This window comes from Echiichthys vipera (genome assembly GCF_963691815.1).
Source record: "Echiichthys vipera genome assembly, chromosome: 18".
In the NCBI taxonomy this organism is placed as follows: Eukaryota; Metazoa; Chordata; class Actinopteri; order Perciformes; family Trachinidae; genus Echiichthys; species Echiichthys vipera.
The window spans coordinates 3,996,044-4,016,414 of record NC_139843.1 but is presented as its reverse complement, the minus strand read 5'-3'; the positions used below and the strand labels follow the sequence as shown (position 1 = coordinate 4,016,414).

The 20,371-nt window shown below is 40.4% G+C and overlaps 2 protein-coding genes across 3 annotated transcripts; one reads left to right on the top strand and one right to left on the bottom strand.

Annotated features, from left to right (window-relative positions):
• Positions 1 to 375: 375 nt before the first annotated feature.
• prr15lb (proline rich 15 like b) lies at positions 376 to 714 on the bottom strand (the record flags this gene model as incomplete). Its single annotated transcript, XM_083932137.1, has 1 exon — positions 376 to 714. The coding sequence occupies one exon, from the start codon at positions 712 to 714 to the stop codon at positions 376 to 378; it is 339 nt and encodes a 112-aa protein (XP_083788263.1).
• A 6,209-nt stretch (positions 715 to 6,923) lies between these two features.
• cdk5rap3 (CDK5 regulatory subunit associated protein 3) lies at positions 6,924 to 19,461 on the top strand. 2 transcript variants are annotated; one of them, XM_083932798.1, is made up of 14 exons: positions 6,924 to 7,047; positions 7,300 to 7,348; positions 8,441 to 8,572; positions 9,921 to 10,021; positions 11,920 to 11,968; positions 12,317 to 12,495; positions 13,401 to 13,537; positions 13,707 to 13,851; positions 14,574 to 14,681; positions 15,354 to 15,429; positions 15,545 to 15,633; positions 17,575 to 17,780; positions 17,853 to 18,024; positions 19,330 to 19,461. In XM_083932798.1, the coding sequence occupies exons 1-14, from the start codon at positions 7,042 to 7,044 to the stop codon at positions 19,393 to 19,395; spliced, it is 1,515 nt and encodes a 504-aa protein (XP_083788924.1). In that variant the 5' UTR covers positions 6,924 to 7,041; the 3' UTR covers positions 19,396 to 19,461. The 2 variants fall into 2 exon arrangements, with proteins under 2 accessions (XP_083788924.1, XP_083788925.1); XM_083932799.1 differs by having other exon boundaries at positions 6,942 to 7,047; positions 7,303 to 7,348.
• The last annotated feature ends 910 nt before the right edge of the window (positions 19,462 to 20,371 follow it).

The following is a 20,371-nucleotide window of genomic DNA, read 5'->3' as shown; positions in this document are numbered from 1 at the left end:
CTCTTTGTAGTAGTTTTGCGTGTCTTTTTACTGTTGTTCGCCTCTTTGTGGTCATGTTGTGTCTCCTTGAGTCTCTGTAGTTGTTATGTGTGTCTTTGTTCTCTTTTTGCCTCTTTGTGGTCATGTTGTGTCTCCTTGAGTCTCTGTGATTGTTTTGCCCATGTGAAGTCATGTGGTGTCTCTTTGCAGTTGCTTTGTGTCTCTGTAGTTGTTTAATGTTTCTTTGTGGTCATTGTGTGTCTCTGTGCAGACCCCTTGTGCCTGTGCGGTAGGTCCGTTCAGTAACCCGTCCATGGTCACATGGTGTGTGTGTTCTATCCTTCAGCTGCTGTGAGTGTGACACTGATATATGACACACTTGTCCATGGTTTTGTGCTATATGTCCGTCTTCTTTTTATGGTTCTCATCACTGAGGTTGTGCTCCGCGAACAGACTCGGGTTCTCGGCCAGCGTGGCCCGGACCTTCTTCTTCTCCTTGAAGCGTCCAGAGTGGGACACCTTGACGTGGCGGCCCTTGGTGGCAGATTTATCCACAATCTTCTCCAGCCTGGCGTTGAACTGGCTGTCCATGTGGTCCGGAGGCGGGTTATTATTGCTCGGGTGCTCTTTGTTCCCGGTGTTACTGCCATACTCAGCCGGGATCTCATACAGCACCTTGGATTCAGATTTCTTCTTGCGCGAGAAGGTCAGCTTCCACCAGCTTGGATCCGCCATGACACCCACAGAGACGGGACGACTGACCTGAAGGGCACAGAGCACAACCTGAGCGACGTGGAGGACTTTATACAATCACTTTATTGATGATTAGTGAGCCTACTGTGAAAGATGCATTAAATATAAACACAGCAGCAGTTCAAGAAGGTTCCTCCTTAGCTGCATCTTCACTGTGCCGACACATTTCAGATGTGAACTGTCTCCTACAACATGGTGACACGAGATTTATTGATGCGATCCAGCCCCTCTGCAAAGGCCTGTAGGGGAAATCCTCTGCAGGATTTAGGGGTTTTAACCTGAGGAGCATCCAAATTACTCCTGGAGGGTTTTGAAAGCTGATTTCTTTCACTAAATTCTTTAAAATTTGAATGTTTTAGAGCAAAAAAATAAGAATTTCAACATCTAAAATATAGGGATTGTATATTTCTACAGCAGAATTATCCTAAACTTAGTTGTAATGATCAAATCAGTTGTAAATGTGGGTTTAAAACATTCAAATATTGTGCTGCAGGTATTGAAATGATAGTTTTAATGTGACAGCCCTCTCTCATTATTAATCTTTAGTCGTATTGCAGTTCACACGGATGAGGCCTCATGTGGCAGGGAATAAAAATGGTTTATTTTCATCATCTCTGCGAGCAGGAGGTGTAACGTAAACGACGGGAGACACCTGACGCTCAGCTGATGAATTAATGATCACCTGGAGAGTATCCTCTGTCCCCCCTGACATGTGATCTGATATGAGGTCAGAGAAGTGACGAGGAGGCGGCTGCCGTCTTAGAAACATGTTATATAACTAACAAGTGAAGGAATAACCTCTGGATTATCTATTCACGTCATTTCAGGTGCAGAAACTCAAATATGTGCGTGCATGTAGGCCCAAATGTAAAATAACTTCATTTGATGATGACAGTGTTTACATCATAAACAGGTTTATGACGTTTGAGATATCACAGCCTTCTTAACCCAAGGTCTGTTTTGCGACACTTTAAAACACCAAAGTCGCAATAACACAAATTAAATAACGTAATTTCAACAAACTTTTAAATAAGGATCATTTATTTATTCATACGTGGTGTTGAGCTGCAACGATACGTTGATTAATAGATAAGTGGTGTGACAGATACATTATTTTTTTAAAAAGCAACTCTTTTGAAAAGCAATTAATGTTGATTTTTCCAAGCAAAAATGCCAAAACATGTGAGAAGTTCCTTTTCTTCATCTTAAAGTAAATTTTATTTATTTATTTGTTTGTTTGTTTTGGGATTTGAGTTTGTTCTTAGATAATATAGTTGGAATTTCACAGTTTCTAACCTTTTATAGTCCAAAAAGATTAATTGATAACAAAAATAAATATAAGTTGCAGCCCTGACGCACATATTATACGACTGCAACATCCAGGAGCAAACATCCATGATTGGTCTTTTCCCAAGAGTTAGAACAAAACACAGATCTGGAATAAACCTCTCAGATTATATTAAACCATCAGACTCTGAACACTTTACGTCAAAGCCAGAAACCTCCTCAGTCATGGCTAAAAAAGTATCTTTTTTTTTATTATTTCTTTCTAATTTAATTCAACTGTGCATCTTTATGTTGGAGTCCTTGCTGTTTTATCTTAAACTGCACTTTTTCAAATGTTGCATCTTTTATCACTTGCCTGCACTTTTGTACTTTTTAGTTTTCTGGCGAACCTCCGAGCCGAGTTCCTTCAAAAACTGTGTGAAAGTCCCAGAAGAATTGCTGCTGTTTTGAAGGCAAAGCATGATCACACCAAATATCGATTTGATTTATCTTCTGTTCAGTCACTGCATTTTGTTTATGATGAAAATAAGCTATTAACACTTCCATTTTTAGCTTACAGCATTTGTTTCACACCTGCCTAAAGCTTTTGTAAAGTCGTGTACATTTACATAGAAAAGTAACAAAAAGCCAAACCACATTAATACAAAATAAAGAGGTTAACTTGTATTTATCTAAGCTTTTAAAAAGATCTCACTGAACTCTTCAAACCCTGTTTAGAATCGTTTTTAAAATGCCTTTAAAATTGGGATAAACATCCATCTGTCATCAATAGTATTGGAATAAAAACGTAGCTCATAAACATTATTTTACAAGCTTCAAAATCGCTGCGATTTCTACTTTATGAGGGCTGACAGGAAGCAGAGAACCGCACCAATCCTCCTTTGGTGTGGTCATTTTACCATGGAGCACCTATGCAAATACACAGTCCATGCCCTTCTACAGAAACACTCATCTTACTCTTATCTGAACCACGTGATGTTTGGCACCTGGCACGCACAAGCAGAGCCAAGGTTCAGGAAACACACAGTGCATCAAACAATTGAATATATGTTGTGATAGAGTCAGGAGTAGTCACTTTAATTGTAATCCAAGCACACTTAGAGGTCTTGTGCTTTATTATGCTGCACCTATTGTTTCTTCTTGACCCCGTTTTGCTGAACTACTCATTTCACAGACACTCAGGTGACTGGTGTGTTTCTGCAGCAGCCGCATCGCACCAAAACGTGGATTCAGCGACGTGCATGTGCTAAGAAAACACAGGTTCCTCTGTGTTTACAGAGCGTTTGCATAGTTGACTTTTCATGAAGCAGTTTCTGCAGAACAAAACACCCAAGAGCAGCACTTTCACACACCGCGTTAAGTGTGCGAGATACGCAATATGCACACATATTTTCTCGTAGCATACCATGTTTGATTTAGATGTGACCTTTGAGACAAAAAAAGGCCCTGTTGACTTAAAGGGGGCCCTCCATAGTTCTCTTTTAATAAGTTACCATGTATTCTGTTATGTGTGTGGCTGCTCAGCAAGGCCTCAGAGATCACAGCAGGACGGGAACACTGTGGCCACGCTTGGAAATCACTAACCAGCTGCAAAGCCCTTCAATAGCACAAAGGAGGAGGGAGAGAAAGAGAGGGAGAGAGATCTGAGGCTCCAAGGGCACCGAGGACTGTGCTGCTCTCATAATTGAGCTGCAGGTTCATTGGATTCTCAGGTTTCCTCCCTTGCGCCAGCTTCACCGCTGACCCGTAACTGCAAGAGTTGAAGGAGTTGCTGAAGAGCCTCTGGGCGTTCTTCCCCCTGTTATTTTATAATAATGCTAATTTCTCTTTTTATTGTTTGTTTTGTGGAGGTCCCAGAGAGCTGCGGGTTGAAACTTCACGCGTGCACGCACCAGGACACGAGTCAATAATCCTGATTAAGCTGCAAGGTCCAAAACTGTTATTGAATCCACGACTAGATCACTTTCAAGGTTGTGAAAAGGTACACCAATACCTTTTTTTGGATACTAGTGTTTAGCATTCACTATTATCAAAAGTACCAAAGCAAAAAAACAGATCCACAATCAGATTTTCAACCAAAGGTGGTTCAGGTTGGGTTTGACCATCTTGACATGTTGCTTTAGGTTCTTTTTAGTGAAAATATAATGTGTAAAAATAAAAATATAGCCTAAAAGATGGATCTACTGTCTTTGCAACACCTCAACTATTTTAGTTCTGAGTTTGACACAAACTCAGTGCTTCAGCTTATATTGACTGTGTCGGACTCAGGGGCCGAGGACTGTATTTTCTTTTTGACGTGATATGGAAAGAAGCATCGTGTCTCTTTTTCTTATACTAGTATTGTATCAACGCTTAAAATTCTGGTTTTATGACGATGTGATTGTCGCAATCATGAATTAAGGAAGATATTCAAGCTCAAACATCACACATTTCAAAGACATGAGCTGAAATAAAGCATATTGTTTTTTTCAGACGCCTTTATCGTCTTTGCACGGCTCCAACCAGAGAATCATTTGTTCTATCAAACACCAGTAAACAGTGTGAAAATGCACAATGTCACAGTTATCTGTAGCTCAAGATGACATCTTAAAATGTCCTGTTCTGTCCAAAACTCAAGAATACTACTGTCCCTGTCATGTAAGATGAGGACAAACAGCACTTGAGACCTCAGAATCATCAAAGGTTTGTCACTTTTTGCCTAAAAAACTGTTAATTTCATCAAAACAGTTGTAGATGAATCGACTGATTGTTGCAGCTGCATTGTTGCACTGTGATCAGGAACAACAATGGGAATAAGTCTTTATCCTCATGAATCATGAATGTATAAAATAAATACTTTAGCTGGGTCTGTTCTGAGGAGAGTGCATAAAATCATTGTTTTCTTACCTTGTTGACGACTGAAGGAGCTGCTCTCAGATGTGAAACTGTCCCGCCATGCTTCCAAACTCTCCACCTCCTCTCTGTTTCCTTTCTTCCTCTCAGGTGATCATGCACAGGTGCAGCATCTCTCTCCTCCTTACTCTCTCTCTCTCTCTCTCTCTTTCACCTCTGTACCCTGGACTCTAGCACACACCCTCCTCAAACACACACACACACACACACACACACCTGAGCTAAGTGCATGGGTGAGTAAATGTTTCAGCCATGTGATTCAGCCCCGGCCACATCAAGATTACTCACTCAATGTGAACTTGAGAGGTGAGCGGCTCTCCAAACTGCAAATAAACTCCCCTTTATCAGCCTCTCCCTTTAAAACCCTCAGTCCTGCATTAACGTGGCATTTAGACGCAGAATAAAGTCTGTATTTGAGTTTTCCATCCCTGTTTCATAACTCTAATTACTGTAAGCTGCAGACAGAGAGAAAGAAGGAGACACAGGCTCTCAGAGACCTGACTGAGGTGAGTGTCCCTGATGTTTTGCATGGGTTGTGTAAAAATCACAGACGCCGAATGGACGCTTACTTTGCAAGATTGCTTTACATTCAAATGAGCTGAAATTAGGCCACTCGAGAAGCTCTGCTGCGGCCGCACACGGAGGGCTTTAATGGCCGAGTTTGAGCCATTTTCAGTTCTTTAAGTTCACAAGGTCCCAAGGAAAATAAAAGGAAATAAAAACCAGATGAAAGGAGAGTACGTGCCTACACCTGTGGCTTTAAATAGTCCAGAGAGCAGACTCTTGATGTAGTATTCTGAATTATTCAGTGAAGTAGTGGGAATATAGGTAATGTAATATTCAGCAGCCCAATAATGTTTAATACATTAGCTAATTACCACATTATTCCCAGATGATCTTGAGGGATTAATCCCTCTTCTCTCAACACATTAGATTAAATATTGTATTAACTTACTCCACTACATATTTTTCAACGGTGGTGAAAATGAACTAAATACATTTACTCTAGTACTGTAATTACAGACAATCTTTGATCTTGTATGTAGTTCATTACTGTAAATATTAATTGCTGTAAATTTAATTTGTTCTAATATACATTTACTCTGTATAATATTTGTTTATCTGGAGTTTGTAACAATAATAATTTACCCCTGGGATTATTAAAGTGATCATTCTGATTAAGTGCAATTTGAGGTACCTGAGCACTACATTAAGTATATTTTGACTAATATTTTTGTCATTTTAATGAAGTGAAATGACGAGTGAGAGACTTTTACTTAAACTAATTAAAACTATTAACTAAATAATTAGTATTTAATTGTTTCCACCTATTTCTTCCACCCCTGCTTTTCAAAATAAGAGTTTATATTGTTTTTAAAACATACAAAAAGTTGATACACCCCCTTCACTGAGGCTCCGAAGCAGCTGCAGGATTTGCAAACTCCATTTCACCCAATGCCAGCCTACAGTAGCTGCACCCAACAACAGACAACCCTGGCAACCAGCAACGCCCAACGCCATTGGCTGCTACCATGGAAACACAACAGGGCAGAAAGTCATTGTCAAACCTGTTAAAATGTTATTAAAATAATAAAATAATTCAGACTAAATGAAGTTTGAATGCAAAATCAATACTTTCATTATGCACCCCTCAAAACGCCCCATGGGTGTATTTTTATTTATCTATTTTTTTAAATATAGCTTTTAATAAATACTCTACAGATTCCACCTTTAAGTAGGGTTTTAATTGCAGAAGTTTTACCTTTTAGCATATTTTTAAAATGTTACATTAGTACTTTTATCTACGTGAGTAAAGTAATTTAGTGAAATCTTAATTTACCTTTAAAAAAGTTCTCATGTCGGTTAAAGCACAACAGCGCCCTCTGCCGGCGGGCTCCAGCTGAGTCGTCCACCAATCAGCTGCCGTTATCAGCAAAGCGCTCTGTCATTGGTCAGTTCTTTGGGAGCAGCGTAACGTCGCCTCCTCCTATTGGTCCTCCTTCTCGTAACGTGTCATAAACAGTGAAGTCCGGATGGTGACAGTAATCCAGCGTAAAAACCTGTTAAATAAACAAATAATGAAGCTTTAAAACCTTTTTAATGTTAAGTTTTTGAAGAGGAGAAGAAACAATGGAGGTAAGATTAATTAAAGTCGTATTTAATAAGGTTTAAAACGGTGTCGTTAGCTCGCTGATACACTGTCAAAGTCCAGCGAACTGAAATAATGAACATTTCACAGAGAAAAGGAAGAAGTTTGGTGTCTTCTCTCTGTTTCCTGTGTTGTTTAACTTCATTTGGATGCGTTATTTCCTCCCTGTGAGGTTCACTGCCACTGAAATGTGCTAATTAAAGTAAATTACTGATGTTTTGAATGTTTTCTCTCTTCAGCAGAATATTCAGAACCTCCCGATCGACATACAGACCAGCAAGCTTTTGGGTAAGACACATTATTATTATTATTATTATTATTATTATTATTATTATCAGAAGAATGTAAAGGTAAAGAGTATATAGTGCAGTAAAATGTGTAAAAATTGGTGTCAAAATATAGAAATACAATAATAATAATGCAGAATGGCCCAGTTTTAAAATAAGATGCATTGATTTAAATTCATTCAAACATGTTTAAAAAGAGAAAAAGCAAAATATATCACTAAGTTTAGAATTTTTTATTTAATTTTATATAAATATGCAAGAAATTACAATATATATTTTATAGGAATATATTAGAAATAAATTGTTTAAGATAAAGATACTTAGTTAAAATGTGGATGAGTTCTGAAAATAATAATAATAATAAATGTGTGACAGAAAAGCTGCTAACTAATAGTAATAAAAGGCCGTGCAGAAAATAATATTACTGCTTTTCTTTCATACTTTTTTTTTTTATTATTTTCCAAACTCATCCATATTAATTTACTTTATAAATATTTTACAAAATACAATTTATTTCTCTTATTCCTATAAAATATATATTGTAATTTCTTGCATATTTATATAATTTACTAAAAAAGTATTATATACTGTGTATATACATATATCATTTTTATTTTTTAGTATATTATATTATATATTTTTTAATCAAAAAGTAATTAAAATAGGATGAAAATTGGAAATTAAGACAGAATAAATAATTTAAATAAATACATACAACATGTACATCAAAGGTATTAATAATAATAATAGTATTGGATTATAATTATTGATGCATTGATGTATTTTAGCTGGTAAAGGTGGAGCTCACAACTACTTTATTTACATACTGTTGGGTAGTTTAATCTATAATTATCCAAACACACATATATTTATTAGTTAATTTTATTTTGTAAATAACAATGTAAAGTAACTAAAGCTGTCATATCAACGCAGTGGAGTCAAAAGTTTCCCTTTGAAACGTAGAAGAACACAAGTAAGTAAAAATCTACGTAGTTACTTTCCACCGCCGCTTGTGCGTAAACTAACGTCATGTGGTTCAGACGCAGCGATGATATGATATGACATTAAAGATGTTTGATAACTGTGTCGACAGACTGGCTGCTGGACCGGCGTCACTGTAACCTGAAATGGCAGAACGCAGTGAAAGAAATCAGAGAGAAGATCAACGCTGCCATCCAGGACATGCCGGAGAACGAGGAGATCAAGCAGCTTCTCTCCGGCTCTTGTACGTCCGTTATTAGCCACAGCGTCTCGGATCTTATTATCATTACATTAAAGTTACAGCGGGCAGCACCGTGGTGTGGTGGTTAGCACTGTCGCCTCACAGGACAGTGTGAGTGCGCCCTAAAAGTAAAAGTAATGTAAGGGGAGAAACTGCCATTTAGGACAAATGTTTAGACCACAGCGGCCTATCGTGCACTACCCCACCTCCTTAAAAAAGCATCTTTCTAAAGGCCATAATGAAGATCATGTTATATCAAAACATAGTGTGTGTGTTTTTTGAACGCTGACAAGTCTTGATGAAAACAAGCAGAAATTAAATAGGAGTAACGAGTAGGGATGGTATCGTTAAGATTTTAATACTACTGCTTTTACCGATACTTTTTATCGATCCAGTACTTTAACCGTACTAGTTATTGATTCTTTCTTAGAGAAAAAATGTTAAAAAAGAAATGTAACAAATTGAGAATTGAATGAACAACTGCTTTATTTCGTTGTAGAAACTATAACGCCGGAGCCTGTCGATATTATGGTATCTGAACAACTCGCCCTGGGGCAAGTTAAGAAGCAGGTTTCAGTACCCATCCTTAGTATCAAGGCTATTTTTAAAATGTAAGGAGTAGAAAGTACAAATAATTGCGTGAAAATGTAATAATTGCTCCAGTAAAGTATAGAAAGTATTTGTACTTTGTAACTTGACACCTCTGCTTTTAACCAAGTGGACATGTTAAAGTATCAGTTGTACTTGTCTACATGCTTCCTATAACTAAATTTACATATTTTGTGTGCATTACAAAAACATCAAGGAGATATATTTGTTTTTTGATATATTGTCTTATCGTCTTATGTTTGAGATTATTGCTGTATGTTCTGACGTTTGTGCCAATATAACCAAACGTTCCTCATTTGGTTTGACTTCAAAACTTCAAAACAAACCATAAAAAATGTTTTTTCTGTGCAGCAGACAATATTTATTTATTATCCAGACCAGAAAGTGTCTTTGGGGATTCTGGAAATACCTTAAAAACAGCAGTTAGTGTGAAATTCTCCTCCTTCATTTTTAAAAAAGGTGATCAGGCGACGACTAGCTTCCTTACCACTGAGTCCTGCAACAAAACCTGCTCTTTTTTTTATAGTCTTTTAGTTTTAAAGTTTTAATTTGTTGCATTATAAACTCTTAGACCAAACAGTATTGTTGCAGCTTTACCCCTCAGCTGTATTAGTGCGTGTACTGAAGCGTAATTCTGTTCAGTAATTTGTATTTGTTGTTAATTTGTCCGTCCTGCTCCTCATCCTCCACTATGAACGCTTAAAAAGTGACACTTTGTTTTGTTTTGTTTTCTCATTGACAGACATTCACTACTTTCACTGCTTGAGGATCGTGGAGATCCTGAGGGGGACGGAGGCGTCCTCCAAGAACATCTTTGGCAGATATTCGTCTCAGAGGATGAAGGTGAGAGGACGAGAAACAAGCTGCTGTTGTCAGTCTCACAGCAGGTCGGAGGTCTGATAGGAAGCTTAAACTGAAACAGATTAAAAACTAAACAGAAACTAAACTGAAACTATATTACCAGGTTAAAAAAAACGGATATAAAGCCACCAAAGGTTTGTATAAATCATTTCAGTTTTAGTCTTTTAGCTATAATAATATTTTACTACAGGAAACAGCATGAATTTCCGTCAACTCTCCTGACTTTGAACCACAGAAATCGAACATCGTCTTGACATTTTGGGAGATGGAGATGGAGCTGTGCTGCAATTAGCACGAAGATTAGACATTACGTTGTCCAACCATGTATTTTGTTTGTGTATATAACTGTTAATCATCCTGGACATGTCGTCCTGCGCCAAGTGTGTTGGCAATGTAGAGGCGTTCACGTCACGAAGTGGAGCAATTTGTCAGTGAATTCCTGGCTGAAAAACTCAAACCGGAGCCCGTTTAAAGAGGAAGTCCAAATATAAGATCGGACGTACCGTACCTCAAGGGACTCACTCCTTCATTAACCCTGTCCTGTTGCTACGCCATCCGTGATCCGGGCTGCTGACTATCACACGTGTCAGGCATATGATTGCGAGGTCATTTGTTTCTGTGAGGCTGGGGGTGGGAAGGTTGGTTATCTTGGCTGCTGTGTGTGAGATTTTGAGGAGTTAGTTTCTGCTGGTGACAGTGAGCAGGGGGAACGGTACGTCAGGATGGGTTGGATGATGCTTCTGTAGAGGAGTAAGAGGTGGTGGGGGGCAACAGATTTCAGTTTGCGTATGATGTAGATCCAGTAAAGGGCTGCAGGCTGCAGGTTTTCATTCCAACCAAGCAAAAACACAGTACACAGAACTGCCTTCACACAGTTAATTGGTTGGGCCAGGTGTGTTCTTGCTTGGTTGGAATGAAAACCTGCAGCCACAGCGACCCTTCACTGGATCAGTCTGACACGTGTGACGTAGAGTCTTTGCTGTGCACGTTTGTGTTTGTGATGACATGTTCTTTAAAGTTGAGTTTGTTGTCTATGGTGAGTCTAACTGGTTGTCCTTTGATGGATGTGTGACTGAGTGCAGGGTGCATGTCCTCTCTCTTTCTCCTGTGGTGCCTCGCTTTGACGATAGTCCCCACAGTAATATATATACGGAGCTTCCTGTAACTGTTAGAATTGATTTTAAGGTCCTTTTACTCGCATACAAATCACTTAATGGGCTAGGACCAAGTTACATTGCTAACTCCCTTGTTCCCTACTCACGCTCAAGAGCACTGCGATCATCTGCAGCTGGTTTGTTAGAGGTTTCAAAAAACGCGTTTGTCAGTTTTGCTCCAAAGCTGCGGAACAAACTACCGTTAGAGACCAGGGAGGCAAGCTCGCTGAATATTTTAAAAGTACGCTAAAAACGTACATCTTCACTTTATCTGTTAACTAACCCTGCTCATTTTTACCCAATTTAATTAAACTTTAATTCTATTATCTATCTTTAATCCTTACTTTTTTTTTGTATTATCAAGTGGGTCTTATTCATGTGAAGATGCATTTTATTTTTAGCTTGTTTTACTGTTGTTTTTTGTTTTTATCTGTAGGTTTTTATCTCATCTTCATATATTACCGTTTTTATTTTCATTCTGCGTCTTTTTAATTTGTTGTAAAGCACTTTGGGCTGTGGTTCATGTATGAAAGGTACTATACAAATAAAGTGAGTATACAGTATACAGACTATACGCACAGACATACCTGACTGCTGCAAAAATAAACCAGAACTTGATATATAAAAACTAAACCTGAAACTAATCGAGTGGTGCGATGGGATTTTTGTTTGTGTCACGTTCTTCTGCGCTAAAACTAATAACATTAAAATTGTTTGTTTTCACAGGACTGGCAGGAGATCGTGTCCCTTTATGAAGTCGATAATATCTATTTGGGTGAGTGTAAATTTACAGTGTAAGTGTAAATCTATGTTTTTATCATAGAGTGACAACCACCACACCTCCGAGTCTACCCTGTGTTACTTTGATCTCAGAATATTCTTTATCATGATTTTGTGGGTGGTTCGACCTAAATTTACCACTTTAATCTTCAAGAATACTTAATATTTTTTTCTGATTATTCTCAGTACATTACCCGCCTCAACAAGCTCTGTATATTTTTTTTAATTAAACCTAAAATGGCCCCATTACCCTGCCATCAAACATCCAATTCTAGAAACTATTTAATTGTTTATTATTAATTTAATTCTTTAATAAAACATGAATAATGTCCTTGTGTCCCAGCGGAGGTGGCCAGTTTGCTGAGTCGCAACGTGAGCTATGAAGGTCCGGCTCTGAGGAAGCAGCTGGCCAAAGCCCAGCAGCTGCAGCAGGAGCTGAGCCGGCGCGAGGTGGAGTGCCAGAGCTCAGCCGCGGACCTGAGGGAACGCTACTACGCTGCCAGCAAACAGTACGGCATCACAGTGAGTGACTTTCAAACACAAAAACCTTAATAATTACTATTTATACAGTATATCTGAGCAGCATTCACATACAGGTGCATCTCAAAACATTAGACGATCGTGACACTTTTCTTTCTGTTCTTAAGTCCGAGCATTCAGGGCGCACTCCCACTGTGCGTCCGTCCCGTGCCCCGTGCTTTAGGGTCCTTGTCCCCCCCTCCAGGCCCGTTTGTACTCACACTACCTGGGCCTCGGAGAATGCTTCTTGCTGCCTATACGTCATCACGCCGTAACACGTCACACGCATTGATGACGTCATGGCGATGCGTGGCTTTGTTTCCAGATCTTTCCGTAGACCTCGGAGTTTTTGTGCGTCTTGTCGACTGTTTTTGAATCTTTTCATCGACCAAATCTGCAGTAAACACTCCACCTCCGCATCACACCAACGTGAACCTTTCACCGCCATTGTTTGAAATGTCCGTGCATGGTCCCTCCTTCTTTTTTCTACGTCCCAACAGGCGCACAGGAAATGACCTCAGAACCGCCGTAGGTCTCGTGCTCGTACACGTGTGCACGCTCGTGCTCGTACATGTGCAAACGTGCTTTACAAAAGCCCACCTCTCCCAAACGGGCCGATGACGGCAAGTGTGCCGCAAATAGGTGCGGTACGGTTGCACTCACACTGGTCAAACGAACTAGACTTTAGCCATGAAACGTGCTTGTTCACGGTACAGCTGGACGGTGTAAGTGCGACCTTAGAGACCTGAAACGTCCGCCCGAGGGGGTGGGCGGGTGTTATTGTCAAGCCCTGATAATGAGCATCTAACACTTTGCATTCAGAGGTTTGATATTGACTGAAAAATCCTCAGAGAAGTCTGGAAATATGGAAGCTCTGCAGGAACCCGGTGCCGTTTCTTCCTCTGCAGGGAGAAAACGTGGCTCGAGAGCTTCAGGCTCTGGTCAAAGACCTGCCGGCGGTTCTGGATGAAGTCGGGAAAGACGCAGCAAAGTTAGAGGAGCAAATCCAGCTTTATACTGCGTTCACAAACTTTGTCTGCGAGTGGTGAGTATGTCCTCAAAACACAGTCCTGTCCGTACCAAGAGCATGTGTATGTATGCGTGCATCTGACTGTATGTTGTAAATTATTTACACACACATCCCCAACAGCGTTCTAAACAAAGAGGAAGAGTCTTAAAATAGAGGTTCTTGTCCGTTCTTTATACCTCTGCAGGTCTGACGCAGTCCTGCCGATGCTGACGTTCACCCAGAAGAGAGGAAACGCAACGTTTTACGAGTGGAGGACGGGGAAAGTCCCCACGGTCGTCGAGCGGCCGTTTGTGGAGGAAGCAGCTCCCGACACAGTCACAGACGATGCGGTTGGTTTTACTTTCTCTATATTAAACATATAATAGAAACTTCCTATCATTTAAGCATTTCTTTTAATTTATAAACACTTCCAAGTCAATATTAAATATATACATTAATGTACATATGAAAAATACATTTATTAATAAATGTAAGTATATAAATTCGTCAATTTATTCCAATAAATACATTTAAAAATTAAGAAGAGGTTTTACTAAATTATTATATATATTTGTTTCTTCATTTACGGCATATTTATCTATTTATTTATCTATTTATTTATTTATTTATATATATCAGAAGACTTTTATTTCATGATTCCCACCCGTTTTATTTGAATACAAGAAATGGAAATAGAGTGAAATATGAGGCATTATGACATAAAAATCCACTGAAATACATAAAAGTAGCAGTAGCAGTAACAATAGATTATATTTATTTGTTAAAATATGTTGATTAATTTATATATTTAGATTCACTTATAGCCAAATTTATCTCAGATTTATTATAAAGCCATATTTATTTATATAAAAGGTTTATTTATTTATTTATTTATTAAATTTTGACTTAAATGGCGTTCCATAGAATTCAGATTATCAAGGTGATACTGAACGATTTTAGTCCCATGTAGCAGCTCCGTAGTACTGTGAACCTTCAACAAATGCCAGAATAGGTTGAATAAATATATTAATGTTTCACGTCACCTCTGACCGGTGTTGCTGTTTGTCTGTAGATCGACTGGGGAGACTTTGGCAGCAGCGCGGACACTCAGGGCGCCAACGCTGGCATCACCGTCGAGGACGGAATAGACTGGGGCATCAGTCTGGAGCCGAGCTCAGAGGTACGACACCACAACATTTCTGCATTTTGATTTAACTTATATACCGTATTTTCCACACTATAAGGCGCACCACATTATAAGGTCATAGAACTGACGCTACAGTGGAGGCTGGGGTTACGTTCTGCATCCATTAGATGGAGCTGCTCTAAAGGGAACGTCAACACAACAGTCAGGGGAGGTCGTCTTGTTGCTTCCTCCACCTCGGCACCATTGATTGGTTCATGTTCAACTCTCTGGCTGCTGCTCTATTCCCGTGTTCTACTGCGTGACTAATGGCCTTGAGTGTAAACTCTGCGTCGTAAGCGTGTCTCTTAACAGGAGCCATTTTGGGCTCTTTACACAAACACACACATGGAAATGAAACGGCACGCTTCACGCAGTCGTATATCTCAACATGCACCGCGCGTTACTTCTTCTACGGGGAAAATAGAGTCGGCGGCTGCTCACCGTAGCTGCGAGACCTGTTGAGGCTCAATATTGGTCCATATATAAGGAGCACCGGATTATAAGGCGCACTGTCGGCTTTTGAGACATTTGAAGGTTTTTAGGTGCAACTTATAGTGCGGAGAATACGGTATATAGAATCTGATGAATTAAGACCAATCCGTACAGAAAGAAAAGTTTGGGAACTTCTGATCTAAGATACAAACTTCTGTCCGCCTCCTTCAACAGGACGCCGGTGGAATCGACTGGGGCGACGGTGACGCGGCTCCCGTGGAAATTGAAATTGTGGACATGGGCACAGACTGTAACTACTTTTCTGTTCTTAATCATTAATATGACAACTTATCACAAGCTCAGCTGTTGACATTTCTGTTTGTCATAGACGTGTGTGTGTGTGTGTGTATATGTGTTATCTTCAGGTCCTGAGGGTGTGGCGAGGGGCGAGGACGCTCTAAGTGTCCTGGAGAACTCTCAGTCTCGCAGCCTGTTCATCGATGAGCTAATGGAGGTAAAGACTAAGTCCTCGCGTGTCAAATTACTCCTGCAAGACCGTGCATCCACTCGATCTTAGTGTGTTGTCAGAATTTTGATTACAGTCAAACAAACAAGCTTTTAAAAGCCGCTGAACTCCTAAAGTTGCACAGCAATCCTTTATCCCCCTCAGGAGTTTCCCACTCCGTGCAAAAAAGGAGAATTATTGGTCTGTTGGACTCAAATACAACTCCAAATGATTGCCAGTCTTGTTCTGGATCTGCTGTAACTTTATTCTACACTTTATTTTAATATTTATTCTTTTAATTCTTTTTTAAAAACAAACAAAAAGGTAGCAGCACCAATGTGCAACCGAAAAATGTGTTTCCGGTTCAGTGGAGACGTTAGCAGCAGCGATGCAAACGAGAAGCTTTTCGTTTACATTAGATTACGGTTTTCGGGTGCAGCAAAGCGGAAATAGGAAAAAAATGATGAGGTAGAAAGAAAATGAGAGGGAGCTTCATAAGTTTCTCTCTGGGCCCTTCAGAGTCCACAAGGCTGCAACTGGAAGACGCTCTGCTGACGTCTGAACGGCTCGTAACACAGACTTAAGAGCAGTTCTTTGTGTCATGGTGCCCAAATTTCACTGCCTGCTCTATTCACAACGTTGGGTTCATGTTCCGTCATGACCGAAAGAACGAGGTCGAGGGTACAAGCGTCTGAAATGTGTTTCCTCAGGAGGGGGCTGGAGTCTCCCTTAGAGAGAGGGGGAGAAGTTCAGCATCCGTGAGGAACTCGGAGTAGCTAACGTAACTAAACGGGAAATTTACATGTGCAAATTCACTAGAACAAAGACTGAGTTTGTGTGTGTGTGTGTGTGTGTGTGTGTGTGTGTGTGTGTGTGTGTGTGTGTGTGTGTGTGTGTGTGTGTGTGTGTGTGTGTGTGTGTGTGTGTGTGTGTGTGTGTGTGTGTGTGTGTGTGTGTGTGTGTGTGTGTGTGTGTGTGTGTGTGTGTGTGTGTGTGTGTGTGTGTGTGTGTGTGTGTGTGTGTGTGTGTGTGTGTGTGTGTGTGTGTGTGTGTGTGTGTGTGTGTGTGTGTGTGTGTGTGTGTGTGTGTGTGTGCATCACAAATATTAGTGAAAAGGAAGTATTTGTAAGTCCTACATAAAGAAGAAGAAGAAATTGTTGGGTACAGATATTTGATAGTAGATCCTGAAAACATCTTTTACAGAATGTGTGATGCAGAAAACGATGCTAGAACTGTTCATTATTTTTATTTATTTATTTAAATGGTGGTTCGGGCATCTAGTAAGGATGAACCCTGGGCGCCTCCCTAGGGAGGTGTTCCAGGCACGTCCAGCTGGGAGGAGGCCTCGGGGAAGACCCAGGACCAGGTGGAGAGATTATATCTCCACACTGGCCTGGGAACGCCTCAGGATCCCCCAGTTAGAGCTGGTTAATGTGGCCCGGGGAAGGGAAGTTTGGGGTCCCCTGCTAAAGCTGCTGCCCCCGAGACCCGACCCCGGATAAGAGGCTGAAGATGAGATGAGATATTTAAATGGTCGGCAATTACTGAACATGTTTATTTAGCAGGTTTATTTTTATTTATTCTTTATTTCCTCAATGTTAGTTTACAGTTGTTTGACAATGTAACACATTGTGTGTATAATGCATCATTTTAAAAAGTATTTTATCAAGTTATTTGTTTAAGAAAACAGACTTCTGAGTACTTTGGTGAAGTCACATTGGTGCAAAATATACATAAAACTGTCTATTTTCATTCCAGCTAAAAAAAACCTCATTAAATCAGCAGCCAGATGAATAATCAGCAGATTTTTGTGCTTTAAAAACGTTAAAGATACCACATCAGTTGGTCTCTATCAGATACTATCAGCATTAGATCATTTATCAGCTTTAGAATAGAATAGAAAGCCTTTATTGTTAATTATTTATTTATTGTTTTCCTGCGTGTGCACAGCTGGAAGTGTTCCTAACGCAGCGCATCAGTGAGATGGGAGAGGAGGCGGACGTGGTCGCCATGAGCCAGTTCCAGATGGCCCCTTCCGTCATCCAGGGCCAGTCCCGCGAACACGTCCGGGAGATGCTGTCTGAGGTGCAGGACCTCCTGGGCCGCCTCACCTCCCTACGAATGCAGCACCTGTTCATGATCCAGGCCTCGCCTCGGTACGTGCTGCCAAAACGGATCCTCGCCGCGTCACTTATAAGTTGAAATCTCATGCCGTGTTTGTTGTGTAGGTATGTCGAACGTGTGTCAGAGGTGCTGAGGCAGAAGCTGAAGCAGGCGGATATTCTGCTGCTGAAAGGCGCCACGATGGTGGAGAAAAGGCAGGAAGCCCTGGAGGAGCAGTCCAGACTGGAGCCTCGTGTTGACCTGCTGGCAGGACGCACGCGGGAACTCCAGAAAATGGTACTGGATCAAAGTTTCTACGGATTTATGATCACAGGGTTGGTTTTCCAACTCTCTAGAAAGACTGAAAGGTCGCGTAGGATTTTTCTAACCTTTTAGGGCGCACTCACACTGTCCATCCGTACCGTGCCCAAACGGGTTTTACGGGTAAAGTCCAGTTCGTTTGACCAGTGTGAGTGCAACGGTACCGCGCCTAGCTGCAGCACGCTTGCCGTCCACGGCCCGTCTGAGAGAGGTGGGCTTTAGTAAAGCACGTTTGCACATGTACGAGCACGAGCGTGCGCACGTGTACGAGCATGAGCGTGCGCACGTGTAGGAGCACGAGGCCTACGGCGGTTCTGAGGTCATTTCCTGTGCGCCTGTTGGGACGTAGAAAAAAGAAGGAGGGACCATGCGCGAACATTTCAAACAATGGCGGTGAAAGGTTCACGTTGGTGTGATGCGGAGGTGGAGTGTTTACTGCATATTTGGTCGATGAAAAGATTCAAAAACAGTCGACAGACAGACCTCCTCCTCTTTATTCTCTTCATTCTCCTCTTCCTCCTCCTTCTCTTCCTCCTCCTTTTCTTGCTCCTTCTCCTTCACTTCTTCCTCCTCCTCCTCTTCCTCCTCCTCATCCTTCTCTTCCTCCTCCTTCTCTTCCTCCTCTTCTTCTTCTTCCTCCTCCTCATTCTCTTCCTCCTCCTCCACTTCTCCTTCACTTCTTCTCCTCTACCTCCCTCTCTTCCTCCTTCTCTTCCTCTTCCTCCTCCTCATCCTTCTCTTCCTCCTCCTCCTCCTCATCCTTCTCTTCCTCCTCCTCATCCTTCTCTTCCTCCTCCTCCTCCTCATCCTTCTCTTCCTCCTCCTCTTCCCCCTCCTCTTCCTCCTCCTCCTCCTCCTCCTCTTCTTCTTCATCCTCATGCTCTTCCTCCTCCTCCACTTCTTCTTCTCCTCTACCTCCTTCTCTTCCTCTTCCTCCTGCTCCTCCTCCTCCTTCACTTCTTCCTCCTCCTCTTCCTCTTCCTCTTCCTCTTCCTCTTCCTCCTCCTCCTCCTCTTCCTCTTCCTCTTCCTCCTCCTCCTCTTCTTCCTCCTCCTCCTCCTCCTCCTCACTGTGGATAAGAACCTCATGCACCACACTTTAAAACACCAGAGCGTCCCTTTAATGTGTGTCACACTTTGATCTCAGTAATAACCAGTATTATTATTATTATTATTATTATTATTATTATTATTATTATTATTATTAATTATTATTACTATTTATTATTATTATTATTATTATTATTATTGATTATTATTCTGACTGTTTTGTTTTTTGCAGATTGAAGCCGACATTTCAAAGCGATACAACAAAAGGCCCGTGAACCTGATGGGCGTGAACATATAAAGTGACATTCGCTGAAAACATTTCGTCATGATCTACTTTCAGAAATAAAAGTGGTATTTAATTTTACGTCTTGTGTGTTTTCTTTACATTTTCTGAGTTTTTTAAATATGTGTGTAAGCTTGTTACTGCATAGATCATTATAGAAGAATTCCTTTATTAGTCCCACAACGGGGAAATTAGATTTTTTCACTCTATTATTAATCATGACACACACACACACACACACACACACACACACACACACACACACACACACACACACACACACACACACACACACACACACACACACACACACACACACACACACACACACACACACACACACACACACACACACACACACACACACACACACACACACACACACACACACACACACACACACACACACACACACACACACACACCTCTCCAGCCACCAGTCCACACTCCATACATGGTCCACGCAGGGACTTGAACCAGCAACCATTCAGTTCCCAGCCAAGTCACTATGGACCGAGCTACTGATTGCACCTATAATTATAATTATCATCATACACATTGCAAATAAAGTGTTTATTATTGCAAATTAAATAAAGTTAAGACATAAAATACAAAACCACAAGGTTGGATACAAATAAGGCATGTAGACCCTGTTTTAATATCTTAAGATTATATATATATATATAAATAAATATGCATGAGTACTTTTACTCTTGGTACTTTAAGTATATTTTAATGCTGATACTTTTGTACTTTAACCTCTGTACGATTATAAATGCAGGACATTTACTTGTAACAGAGTGTTTCTAATAATCATATTTTATTTAAGTGCAATAATCTTACTGCTCATTACGGCCATAAAGTCATACATATTTGATCTGATACGTTCTCTCTACACTTTTATTTGACCTGTATTCTTACAGCTATATTAAACTAAGAGTTTATTTATATATATATATTTAGCTAAGCGTTGTTTATCTTATAACTTATT